Here is a 14157-nt window from a genome sequence, read left to right as displayed (position 1 = left end):
AAGACCCCTGGAGGTTGGTTCAATTAGAGTTAATTATGGTAACAGGAAGCTAAAAAAAACTCTTACCTCGTAAGAGGGCCTATATAAGCGACAGACTTCTCAAACTGCATGATCATGAAAGAGCAGACAGGAGACTGTCTAAGTGAGGCGGGAGATCAAGTGATGAACGAATTATGTTCAAGTGGGAATTTGGTGCATGGGGAAAAGAGATGCTTTCAGTACTGCAGCTCATAAAATTTAAGTATTTGTCAGATTTATCAGTACCAATCAATAGTTGGAAGGTTTATTAAGTTAAGGCCAAGTAAAATCAACTTTATTTTATGTTTGGTTTACTTGTATTAACTTGTATTAATGTAAGTGAAGTAAAATCAAGACATTGCAGGGCAGGTCAATTGTGTGAAATGGTGTCCTGTAGTATGCGGGAAGTGGTGGGTGCCAGCTGTGACCTAGCACAGGAATTGTTGTCACCAGCTGTAGAAACCCAAGCTCTGTGTTTTGAAGCTTGAAAGACAGCTGGCATCACAGTGGCACATCCATTAGGCTGATAGATGTGTGGATAACATGATCAGAGAGGTGGTCATGCGGCAGGCTAGGAGCATGGAGGCAGAATATGAATGGGTGAGTTCCAGGCAGTCCAAGAGAACCAGGTAGATAGTACAGGAGTCCCTGAGGTGCTGTTTGCTAATTGGTTTTATTTTTTAGATGATAGTTCTTTAGAGGAGTGTAGTCAGAGCTACATTTGTGGCATCACAGATGGCTCAGCTGTACAGGAGGGGAGGAAGAAGATGGGAAGAGCAGGAATGATGGCGGATTCATCATTTAATGGAATAGACACCCGCTTTTGTGTCGCAGATGTGATTCAATGGTGATAAGTTGCCTCCCTGGAGCCATGGTCATGGATATCACAGAACATTCTTGAGGGCGAGGGTGCACAACCTGAAATCTTGGTTCATGTTGGTACCCACAACACAAGTAGGAAAGTGAGTGATATCCTCCAGGTCGAGTTCAGGAAGTTTGGAAGGAGATTGGTAAACATAACCTCAAAGATGATAATCGTTGGATTGCTCCGAACACCATGTGTTAATGAGTATAGAAATAGGCGCATACACCAGATGAATACCTGGGTGCAGAGATGATGCGGAAGGGAGGGCTTCAGATTTAAGGGGTTCAGAACAGGTTCTGGGAAAGGTGGGATCTATGCAAGCTGGGTGGTCTACACCCGTACTGGATTGGGACAAATGTCCTTGCAGGGAGCTTTGCTGGTGTTGTTGGGGGAGGGGGGGTTAAACTAGATTCATCATAAACAATAGAACATTTTTTTATTCCCTCACAAACAACTTGCCCTCTTGTAAAGCATTCCAACTAACAGAAATTGAAATTGACCCTTTTAAAAGTAGTTAAGGAATAAATTCCAAATTAGGAGAATTATCAAAATCTCACAGCACCGAGGAGGATTGATGAGGATAGTGCAGTGGATGTGTGTGCGTAGATTTTAGTAAGGCATTAGACAAGGTTCCATGTGGCAGACTGGTTAGAAAAGTGAAAGCCCATGGGACATCGGAATGTGGCAGTTGGATCCAAAATTGGCTCAGCGACAGGAAATAAAATGTAATGATCGACAGATGTTTTAGCAAATGGAAGGCAGTTTTCAGAAGCATTCCAAAGGGCTCCGTGTCGGTCCTCTGCTATTTGTTGTGTGTATGAATGATTTGAACTTCAATGTGGGAGGAATATTTGGGAAATCTGCAGATGACATAAAAATCGGCTGTGTGGTTGATAGTGAAAAGGATAACTGCGTACTGCAGAATTATATCAATGTTTTGATTGGGTGGGCAGAGAAGTGATGAATGGAATTCAGTCCAGAGAAATGAGAAGTTTTGCATTTTGGGAGGACAAACAAAGCAAGGGAATATACAAAAACAATAGGATATTGAGAGGGGTGAAGAAAGTGAGACCTTGGAGTGCACGTCCACAGTTGACTCATCGTGGACATGTGGATAAGGTGGTAAAGAAGGCATCTAGAATGCCTTTCTTTATTGCATGAGGTATAGAATACAAAAGCAGGGACATAATGCTGGAACTATATAAAACCTTGCTTAGGCCAGAGCTGAAGGTTTGTGTACAGCTCGGTCACCACATTACAGGAAGAACATAATTTCTCCAGAAAGAGTACAGAACAATTTACAAGAATATTGCTTGGGCTGGAAAATTGTAGCTATAAGGAAAGATTAGGGATGTACGCCACAGATTTTTTCCTTTAAAACAGATGAGGCTGAGAGGTGATTTGGGAATCATGAGGGGCCTAAATCGAGTAAACTTGGAAGAGGAGAGGTAAGTTACCAAGGGCCACAGCTTTAGAGGGAATATTAAGGAAAACGTTTCTCACCCCAGTGGATAGAACATAGAACAGTACAGCACAGAACAGGCCCTTCGGCCCACGATGTTGTGCCGAGCTTTATCTGAAACCAAGATCAAGCTATCCCACTCCCTATCATCCTGGTGTGCTCCATGTGCCTATCCAATAACCGCTTAAATGTTTCTAAAGTGTCTGACTCCACTATCACTGCAGGCAGTCCATTCCACACCCCAACCACTCTCTGCGTAAAGAACCTACCTCTGATATCCGTCCTGTATCTCCCACCACGAACCCTATAGTTATGCCCCCTTGTAATAGCTCCATCCACCCGAGGAAATAGTCTTTGAACGTTCACTCTATCTATCCCCTTCATCATTTTATACACCTCTATTAAGTCTCCCCTCAGCCTCCTCCGCTCCAGAGAGAACAGCCCTAGCTCCCTCAACCTTTCCTCATATGACCTACCCTCCAAACCAGGCAGCATCCTGGTAAATCTCCTCTGCACGCTTTCCAGCGCTTCCACATCCTTCTTATAGTGAGGTGACCAGAACTGCACACAATATTCCAAATGTGGTCTCACCAAGGGCCTGTACAGTTGCAGCATAACCCCACGGCTCTTAAACTCCAACCCCCTGTTAATAAAAGCTAACACACTATAGGCCTTCTTCACAGCTCTATCCACTTGAGTGGCAACCTTTAGAGATCTGTGGATATGGACCCCAAGATCTCTCTGTTCCTCCACAGTCTTCAGAACCCTACCTTTGACCCTGTAATCCACATTTAAATTAGTCCTACCAAAATGAATCACCTCACATTTATCAGGGTTAAACTCCATTTGCCATTTTTCAGCCCAGCTTTGCATCCTATCTATGTCTCTTTGCAGCCTACAACAGCCCTCCACCTCATCTACTACTCCACCAATCTTGGTGTCATCAGCAAATTTACTGATCCACCCTTCAGCCCCCTCCTCTAAGTCATTAATAAAAATCACAAAGAGCAGAGGACCAAGCACTGATCCCTGCGGCACACCGCTAGCAACCTGCCTCCAATCCGAAAATTTTCCATCGACCACCACCCTCTGTCTTCGGTCAGACAGCCAGTTACCTATCCAATCGGCCAACTTTCCCTCTATCCCACACCTCCTCACTTTCATCATAAGCCGACCATGGGGGACCTTATCAAACGCCTTACTAAAATCCATGTATATGACATCAACTGCCCTACCTTCATCAACAAACTTAGTTACCTCCTCAAAAAATTCTATCAAATTTGTGAGGCACGACTTGCCCTTCACGAATCCGTGCTGACTATCTCGGATTAATCCGCATCTTTCTAAATGGTCGTAAATCCCATCCCTAAGGACCTTTTCCATCAATTTACCAACCACCGAAGTAAGACTAACCGGTCTATAATTACCAGGGTCATTTCTATTCCCTTTCTTAAACAGAGGAACAACATTCGCCATTCTCCAGTCCTCTGGCACCATCCCCGTGGACAGCGAGGACCCAAAGATCAACGCCAAAGGCTCTGCAATCTCATCCCTTGCCTCCCACAGAATCCTAGGATACATTTCATCAGGCCCAGGGGACTTATCGACCTTCAGTTTATTCAAAACTGCCAAGACATCCTCCCTCCGAACATCTATTTCCTCCAGCCTATTAGCCTGTAACACCTTCTCTTCCTCAAAAACATGGCCCCTCTCCTTGGTGAACACTGAAGAAAAGTATTCATTCATCACCTCGCCTATCTCTACTGACTCCATACACAAGTTCCCACTACTGTCCTTGACCGGCCCTAACCTCACCCTGGTCATTCTTTTATTCCTCACATAAGAGTAAAAAGCCTTGGGGTTTTCCTTGATCCGACCCGCCAAGGACTTCTCATGTCCCCTCCTAGCTCTCCTAAGCCCCTTTTTCAGCTCATTCCTTGCTAACTTGTAACCCTCAATCGAGCCATCTGAACCTTGTTTCCTCATCCCTACATAAACTTCCCTCTTCCTTTTCACAAGACATTCCACCTCTTTCGTGAACCATGGTTCCCTCACTCGGCCATTTCCTCCCTGCCTGACAGGAACATACCTATCAAGGACATCCAGTATTTGTTCCTTGAAAAAGTTCCACTTTTCATTAGTTCCTTTCTCTGACAGTTTCTGTTCCCAACTTATGCCCCTTAATTCTTGCCTAATCGCATCATAATTACCCCTCCCCCAATTGTAAACCTTGCCCTGCCGTACGGCCCTATCCCTCTCCATTGCAATTACAAAAGACACCGAATTGTGGTCACTATCTCCAAATTGCTCTCCCACAACCAAATCTAACACTTGGCCCGGTTCATTTCCCAGTACCAAATCCAATGTGGCCTCACCTCTAGTCGGCCCATCCACATATTGTGTCAGGAAACCCTCCCGCACACACTGCACAAAAACTGCCCCATCCAAACTATTTGACCTACAAAGGTTCCAATCAATATTTGGAAAGTTAAAGTCCCCCATGACATGTCCCCCATGACAACTCCAGAGATGGTTGGTCTCTGGAACTTGCTGCCTGAATTAGTGGTTGAGGCAGGAACTTTCAACTCATTTAAAAGGTACATGGGTCGACAGTTGAAGTGCTATACCCTTCAAACCTGTGAACTGGTTGCTGGAAGATGGGATTAAAATGGGTGGCTAGTTTTTTTTTCAATTCTTTACCTTCCGTAAGAAGCCATTCAACGCATCTATTGTTCGAGTGTGTCCAACCTTTCTTCCTAAGATGAACCCCATCATTCCCCCATCTTTTTTTTTCAATATATAAAAGACAAGCGAGAGGCAAAAATAGCCATTGGACCACTGGAAAATGAGGTTGGAGAAGTAATAATAGAAAACAAAACAACAGCAGAGGAACTGAATAGTACTTTGCATCAGTCTTCACAGTGGAAGACACCAGTGGGATGCCAGAGCTCCAGGAGAGTCAGGGGGCACAGGTGAGTGTAGTGGCCATCTCGAAAGAGAAGATTCTGGGAAAACTGAAAAGTCTGAAGGTGCAAAATCACCTGGACTGAAAGGACTACGCCCCAGGGTTCTAAAAGAGATAGCTGAGGAAATTGTGGAGGCATTGGTGGTGATATTTCAGGTGTCACTGGAGACAGGGAGGGTAAACACAGTAAGAAGTTTAACAACACCAGGTTAAAGTCCAACAGGTTTATTTGGTAGCAAAAGCCACACAAGCTTTCGAGGCTCTGAGCCCCTTCTTCAGGTGAGTGCACATCATGACAGGGAGGGTACCAGAGGACTGGAAAGTAGCTAATATAACACCACTATTTAAGAAGGGAGGGAGGCAACAGATGGGAAATTATAGGCCGGTTAGCCTGACTTTGGTCATTGGCAAGATTTTAGAGTCCATTATTAAAGATGAGGTCGCGAAGTACTTGGAAGTGCGTGATAAAATAGGACTGAGTCAGCATGGCTTCGTCAAGGGGAGGTCATGTCTGACAAATCTGTTAGTTCTTTGAGAAGGTAACAAGGAAGTTAGATAAAGGAGAACCAGTGGATGTGATTTATTTAGATTTCCAGAAGGCCTTTGACAAGTTGCTACATAGGGGACTGTTAAATAGGTTAAGTGCCCATGGTGTTAAGGGTAAGATCTGACCATGGATAGAGGATTGGCTGACTGGCAGAAGGCAGAAAGTGGGGATAAAGGGGTCTTTTTCAGGATGGCAGCCGGTGACTAGTGGTGTACCTCAGGGGTCAGTGCTGGGACCACAACTTTTCACAATATACATTAACGATTTGGAGGAAGAAACTGAAGACACTGTTGCTAAGTTTGCAGATGATACAAAGATATGTAGAGGGACCGGGACAGCAGGGAGGCTGCAGAGGGACTTGGACAGGTTAGGAGTGGGCAAAGAAGTGGCAGATGGAATACAATGTGGAAAAGTGTGAGGTTATGCACTTTGGAAGGAGGAATGGAGGCACAGACTATTTTCTAGATGGGGAAATGCTTAGGAAATCAGAAACATAAAGGGACTTGGGAGTCCTTGTTCAAGAAACTCTTAAGGTTAACATGCAGGTTCAGTCGGCAGTTAGGAAGGCAAATGCATTGTTAGCATTCATTTCGGGAGGGCGAGAATACAAGAGCAGGGATGTATTGCTGAGGCTGTACAAGGCTCTGGTCAGACCACATTTGGTGTATTGTGAGCAGTTTTGGGCCCCATATCTAAGGAAGGATGAGCTGGCCTTGGAGGAAAGGGTCCAGAGGACGTTCACAAGAATGATTCCTGGAATGAAGAACTTGTCATATGACGGACGGTTGAGGACTCTGGGTCTTTACTCGTTGGAGTTTAGAAGAATGAGGGGGGGATCTTATTGAAACTTACTACGAGGCCTGGATAGAGTGGACATGGAGAGGATGCTTCCACGAGTAGGAAAAACAAGAACCAGAGGGCACAACCTCAGGCTCAAGGGATGAGCCTTTAAAACAGAGATGAGGAGGAATTTCTTCAACTAGAGAGTGGTGAATCTGTGGAACTCTTTGCTGCAGAAGGCTGTGGAGGCCAGGTCATTGAGTGTCTTTAAGACGGAGATAAATAGGTTCTTGAATAATAAGGGGATCAGGGGTTATGGGGAAAAGGCAGGAGAATGGGGATGAGAAAAATATCAGCCATGATTGAATGGCGGAGCAGACTAGATGGGCCGAGTGGCCTAATTCTGCTCCTATGTCTTACGGTCTAATTCTAGTTATTTGTCCAGTAAACCTTCTCTGAACTGCTTCCAAAACATTCATATCCTCTCTTGGGTAAGAAGACCAATGATGTGCACAATCCTCCAGATGTGGCCTCACCGTGTCCCAGATACTTCCCTACTTTTTTATTCAATTCCCCTTGCAATAAACAAAAACATTCTTAATTACTTGCATATTAACTTCTTGCGATTCATGTACAAGGACATGTAGATCCATCTGCATCTCAGATTTCCACAACCTCTCACCATTTAGAATACTGCTTTTTATATTCTTCCTGCTAAAATAGACAATTTTGCATTTTCCCCACATTATATTCCATTTGCCAGATCTTTGCTCACTAACCTAACTGATCCGTCTTCCTTTGCACCCCACTTTCCAATCCTCTGGGACCTTTCCAGAGTCTAGAGAATTTTGGAGGATGTCAACCAATATATCTTCGATCTCTACAGACATTTCTTTTAAGATCCTAGGATGTAGGCCATCATTTCCAGGGCATGGTTAGCATTACTGCCTCACAGTGCTCGGGACCCGGCTTCGTTTCCACCCTTGGGTTACTATGTATGTACCGTGTCAGCATGGGTTTCCTCCAGGTACTCCGGTTTCCCCTCACGGTCATGAAGATGTGCAGGTTAGGTGGATTGGCCATGCTAAATTGTGCCCTAGTGTCTCGAGATGTGTAGGTTAGTGAGATTAGTGGGGTAAATGTATCGGGGTGGAGTGGGCCTGGAAAGATGCTCCATCGGAGAGTTGGTGTAGACTCGATGGGCGTAATGTGCACTGTCGGGATTTTATGATTCTATATCTTGTCAGCCTTTAGTTCGGATAATTATACGAGTACTTTATTTTTTCTAGTGTTTGTGTTGTTTTAAACTCCTCCCTTTTACAACTTGATTTTCAAGTATTTTTCTGTCTTCTACACTGAAGACAGAAAACATTTTTTCATCACTTCTTGTTTCCCATTCGTAAGTCTTTTCCCTCCAAGGGACCACTGTTCACTTATGTCACCTCTATTTTTTCTAAACTGCAGAGACTGTAGATCTAATTTACGCAACCTCATCATCGGAAACTTTGTCAATTCAGGGACCAGGCTAATGAACCTTTTTCTTTAATTCCTCGAGTACAAGTCTATTCTTAAGTATGGAGACCAAAATATAGCACTCGTGTAATCTCACCAAAGCCCTGTACAAATGTAGCAAAACTTCTTTATTCTTGCACTCCAATTGCCTTGCAATAATGGTCAATATTTGTCTTCTAAATTACTTGCTGTACCTGCATACCAACGTCCTGTTTTCCTTTTACAAAACTCACTCTCCCAACCTCAAGACCCTCTAAACATCAACATTTGACAAGTTTTGTGCCTTTGGGGAAGAAAAAAGAATCTACTCTAATTTTTTTCTATCAAAGTGAGTAGCTTCATATCTCCCCACATTATATTCCATCTGCCACTTGTTACCCATTCCCATAAGCTGTCTACTGCTCTTTACAGCTTCTTTGTGTTCTCCTCACAGTTTGTATTCCCACCGAGCTTTGTGTCACCAGCAAACCTAACTATATTACTCTGGCTTTTTGTCTAAGTCAGCAATATAGATTGTAAATAGCTGAGGCCCCAGCATTGACCCTTGCAGGGTTTGATATTTAACTTCCGTTAGTTACAGCCTTCAAACTTGAAAATGCCCTTTTATCCCTAATCCTTGCTACATGTTTGTTAATCAACCCCTGTCCATGCTAATTTATTCCCCACAATTTCATCGGTCTTTATTTTGCGGATGAACCTTTTGAGTGGCAGCTTATTAAATGTCTTTCAAAAATTCAACTACATAGTATTTCTTGGTTCCCCTTTATCTAGCTGGTTACATCTTCAAAAGAATCTAATAAATTTGCCTTCTGACTTTATTTGATCATACTATGACTTTTTTAGCGCATTAAGATTTCCTCCATAACAGATCCTAACGTTTATTTATTAGTCACAAGTCGGTATACGATAACACTGCAATGAAGTTACTGTGAAAATCCCCTCGTCGTCACGCCCCAGCGCCTGTTCGGGTATGCTGAGGGAGAATTTAGCATGGCCAGTGCACCTAACCAGCACGTCTTTGGACTGTGGGAGGAAACCAGAGCACCCGGAGGAAACCCACGCAGACACAGGGAGGACGTGTAAACTCCACACAGACAGTGACCCAAGCCAGGAATTGAACCCAGGTCTCTGGTGCTGAGAGGCAGCACTGCTAACCACTCTGCCACTGTGATTCTTGCACTTTTCCTACAACTGATAGGTTAGCTGGCCTGTTCCCTGTTTTTTCACTCTCTCCTTACCTCAATAATGCTGTTAAATTTACAAACTTACGATCTAATGGAACCATTCTAGACTTTTGGAAAATCATAACCAACACATTTGCTGCATTTATCTCTTTTAGAACCCTGAGGTACAGGCCATTAGGTGCTGGGAAGTATTGGATTTCTCCACTATTTTTGCTTTGTTGGTATTAATTGCTTTATTTTGCTCTCTTATTAGCACCTAGGTTACTCTCCATCCTTGATATTTAACTTGCTTCTTCTACTGTGAAACTAAACCTCTGTTCCAAGTTTCTGCCATTTCCTCATTCCTTATGATAATTTCTCCAGACTCTGCCTCTAAGGGACCAACATTTCAGCTCCTTCTCCTTTTTGTATACTTATAAAAGCTCTTAAAATCTGTTTTTAGATACCTGAGTGCTTTACCCTCATCATTTTTTCTCCTTTTATCAAGTTTTTGCTGGCCCATTACTGCGTTTTAAAAGCCCTCCCAATCCTCAGACTTCATACCATTCTTTGCAATGTTAAAAGCCTCTTCTTTTAATCTAATCCTATTCTTAACTTGCCTAATATGCCACTGATGGATCTTTCTTGCTGAGTTTTTGTATTGTCATGGAATATACTTGTGCTGAAAATGTTGAATTCCTCCTTTAAATGCTTCTTCTGTTTAGTTATTGCCATATTTTTCAAGTTTTTTAAAGTTTATTCATTAATGTCACAAGTAGGCTTACATTAACACCACAATGAAGTTATGGTGAGAATCCCCAAGTCCGGCGCCTGTTCAGATACACGGGGAGAATACACCTAACCAGCACGTCTTTCAGACTGTGGGAGGAAACCCACGGAGACACTGGGAGAGTGCAAACTCCACACAGAAAGTGACCCAAGCCAGAATCGAACCCAGGTCCCTGGTGCTGTGAGGCAGCAGTGCTAGCCACTGTGCCACCGTGCCGCCCCAGCTATTTACCTCACTAACGTTAGCCAACTGCCCCTCATACCTATGTAATTGACTTTAAGCTAAAATTTAAGATTCCTTTTTGTAATTGGAGTATGCTTCTTTTAATCTTGTATGGAATTCAATTGTGTTATGATCACTTTTCCCTCAGTGATCTTTTACCATAAGATTGACCCTGCCTCATTGCACAATAATAGGTGTGAAGTATCTTTTGTCCAAGTCAGTTCTACAATGCATGGCTCCAAGCAATGGATATTAATATTCAGTGGAGGTCATTCGAAAGGAATTTCCCTCTTTCCTCAGTAGTGGTGCCTATGCCCCATGGAAACTGCTTCCCACACCACTCTTCAAACCAAACCTTCTACACCCATGGCTTCCAGCTTCTAGAAGAGGTCACCCTGCCAAAAGTCTTTGGAAAATTGGTGAAAGATAATTAAGAGCCTGAATGATGAGTCATAGAAATCATAGAAACCCTACAATACAGAAAGAGGCCATTCGGCCCATCGAGTCTGCACCGACCACAATCCCACCCAGGCCCTACCCCCATATCCCTACAGATTTACCCACTAATCCCTCTAACCTACGCATCTCAGGACACTAAGGGCAATTTTTAGCATGGCCAATCAATCTAACCCGCACATCTTTGGACTGTGGGAGGAAACCGGAGCACCCGGAGGAAACCCACGCAGACACGAGGAGAATGTGCAAACTCCACACAGACAGTGACCCAAGCCGGGAATTGAACCCAGGTCCCTGGAGCTGTGAAGCAGCAGTGCTAACCACTGTGCTACCATGCCGAGTCATCCTTTTTATCAAAGTAAATAGTTTTGATATGGTCAGCCAATTGTTTTACATTAAGGTAATATACTTTCTGTAAGACTGATATCTCATTCAAGATGGTCAGAAATAGTCTCCACTTGTCTTTCAGATTTTTTCCAATAGAGAACTCGAAGAAACGCTGAACAAAATAAGAGAAATATTGTCTGATGATAAGCATGACTGGGATCAGCGAGCCAATGCAGTAAGTTGTGTCACTTTGTGTGTAGGATGATTTTTGTGCTGACATGCAGAAGTTTTGTTTTCCCTGCACACACTGTTGAAAGGGCAAGATGAAATTCTTGATTGTGTTATACTTGGCTGAATCATCAGGGTGATTTTATTTTGCAATACTATTCACCTTGGTGGTCTTCAGATTGCTTACAATTCGCCATTAATCGAGCATATTTTGCTTGTGAATTCAAACTCACCACAATGTAATTTTATCTCGTTTTTAAAAAAGGATTGATGTCAGAATTGAGTAATGCAATGGGGTCTTTATACCTCTCCTAGGGCAGGCTCTATTTTGAATCTAACCAAAAATGATAGGATTCAAGTTTCATGCTACTTTCCCTCAACAACTTCCTCCTGCCTCCCTTTCCTTCTCTTTGGAAAAAAAAATGTTTGGTTTGATTGGAACCGGCTGAAAAGTTGACTCGGTGAATGTATAGGTTCCGACTTCACCCAGTTTTCCACTGCTAATTTTGTTGCTCCTTTGTTGGGAGTATCATTCAACAAGTAATACTGTGCCAATCACCAACTTATGTTGCCTAAGGTGAACCACTCATTTATGAACGGGCAAGCAATTGACAGGCTGTTTAGTTGTTATGGCTATCACAGGTGCACGTGGTGATAGCCTCACTTCATGTACATTCATGGGTATTTTCCAATAGGTTTGCTGGATATTGATCAGAAATAGTAACTCATATTACTTTTCATCCCCATCCTGACCCAGCAATTCAATATAGCACCCCTAAACACAATGGAATTCATTATCTGCTAATTCAGCGAGACCAAGTATTAAATCTGATATCTTTCTGATCTGTTCAATCCAGCTACACTGAACCATCAGGAGACTGAGTGCACAAATATTTGAAGACTTTTCCCTTTTACTCTTTGTCTCTTAGCTGAAGAAGATTCGATCACTACTAATTGCTGGAGCTACAGAATATGACTGTTTTTTTCAACATTTAAGATTATTGGAAGGAGCTTTTAAATTGTCGGCTAAAGATCTCCGCTCGCAGGTTGTCAGGGAAGCTTGCATTACAGTAGCGTAAGTATTGTTGGAAGTATACTTTCACCGGTCTAATCTCTCAGAATCATATTTGGCCCATCGTTTCTGCACTAGCTCTCTGAATGAGCAACTCACCTAATACATTCCCCTACCTTCTCCCCGGAATTCTGCAAATCTTCATTTTCTGATAACAGACTCATTCTCTTTTGATTGCTCCCATTGAACCTGCCTCCACCACACTCAGGCAGTGCATTCCAAACCCTAAACACATTTCGGTTCTTAAATAAAATCTATCCTCCTGTCACTTTTTTGCTTTAATGAATTTCTTTAAATCAGTGCCATTTGTTTTTGATTCTTTCACAAGTGGTGACTATTTTCCTTATCTACTCTGTCCAGACCCCTCATGATTTTGAGTACCTCAATCAAATCTCCTCTCTACCTTTTTTTCTCCAAGGAAACAGTCCTAACTTCTCCAAATTGTCTTTGTACTGAAGTTCCTCAGCCCTGGAACCATTCTCATGAATCTTTTCTGTACCCTCTTCAATTCCATCATATTGCTTCAGAACTGGACATAGTACCCCAGCTGAGGCCAAGCTAGTGACTTACATAAATTCAATATAACCTCCTTGCTCTTGTACCTTATGCCCTTTTTAATAAAGCTTGCAATTTCCTGGGCTTTATTAATTCTTGAACTGTCCTGCCACCTTCAATAACTTATGCACATAAAGATCCAGATCCTTCTGCTCCTCCATACGCTTTAGAGTTGTATTGTTTGTTTTGTATTTCTTCTCCATGTTCTTCCTCCCAAAGTGAATCACCTCTCACTTCTTTGCATTGAACTTCATTTGCCACCTGTCTGCCCATTCTACCAACTTGTCTATGTTCCTTTGGAGCTCTGCACTATTTTTCTCACTGTTCATAATGCTTCCCAATTTTGTATCATCCACAAACTTGGAAATTGTGCCCTGTACACCAAAGCCAAGGTCATTGATATCAGGAAAAGCAATGGTCCCAATTCCCCAGGGGAACACCGCTACAAACCTTCCTCCCGCAGGCAAAACATCCAAAACTCTCTATCCTCTGTTTCCTGTTACTCAGCCAATTCCGTATCCATGTTCCCTCTAAGTCTGTTGTGTGGCTCATTACCAAATGCCTTGAAGTCTAGGTACACCATATCAACAGCATTCCCTTATCAACTCTCTCTGTTGCCTCCTTCAAAAACTCCAACAAGTTAGTCAAATATAACTTTCCCTTAAAAGAAATACATGCTGGTTTTCCTTAATTTACCCACAGTTATCCACGTAACTATTAATTTTGTCAGAAGTTTGACCTGTGGTTGCTGGACTTAGTTACGCCCTTTTTTGAATAAGCATGCAGCATTTGTAATTCTCCAGTCTCTGGGACTACCCCTGGGTCTAAGGAACACAGAAAAATTATGGCCAGTGCCGCTGCAATTTTCATACTCACTTACCTCCCTATCCTTGGATGCATCTCATCTCATTCTTGCCATAATCACATTTAAATACAAATAACCTGTCCCTAACAGCTTATTTTCATTTAAAACCCATCTTATGTCTGAATTACCTGATATTTTACTGTGGCCTGGGTAGCATTACCTCCTTTGGGTAAAGATAGATCGATGCAAAGTATGTTTAGTAACTTGGCTATGCCCACCAACTCCATGTATATATCTCCTTTTTGGTCCCAAAAAGGCCTTACTCATCCATTTACTTTTCGGATGCTATATATTTGCTTTTTCAACTCTCCTCTCTCAACCTTTTGTAAT

The 14157-nt window shown here is 42.8% G+C and overlaps 1 protein-coding gene across 9 annotated transcripts in view; it reads left to right on the top strand.

Moving 5' to 3' along the window:
- The window catches only part of clasp2 (cytoplasmic linker associated protein 2), a 463341-nt gene that overhangs the window by 166837 nt on the left and 282347 nt on the right, over positions 1 to 14157 (top strand). For all 9 annotated transcript variants that reach the window (XM_078216563.1, XM_078216560.1, XM_078216559.1 and 6 more), the window contains exons 10-11: positions 11250 to 11342; positions 12265 to 12410. In XM_078216563.1, the coding sequence (XP_078072689.1) occupies positions 11250 to 11342; positions 12265 to 12410 (239 nt within the window). The remainder of the gene's footprint in view (positions 1 to 11249; positions 11343 to 12264; positions 12411 to 14157) is intronic.

This window comes from Mustelus asterias, chromosome 7 (genome assembly GCF_964213995.1).
Source record: "Mustelus asterias chromosome 7, sMusAst1.hap1.1, whole genome shotgun sequence".
Classification (NCBI taxonomy): Eukaryota; Metazoa; Chordata; class Chondrichthyes; order Carcharhiniformes; family Triakidae; genus Mustelus; species Mustelus asterias.
Note: the sequence above shows the minus strand (reverse complement) of the source record. Positions and strands in the feature narration are given on the sequence as shown.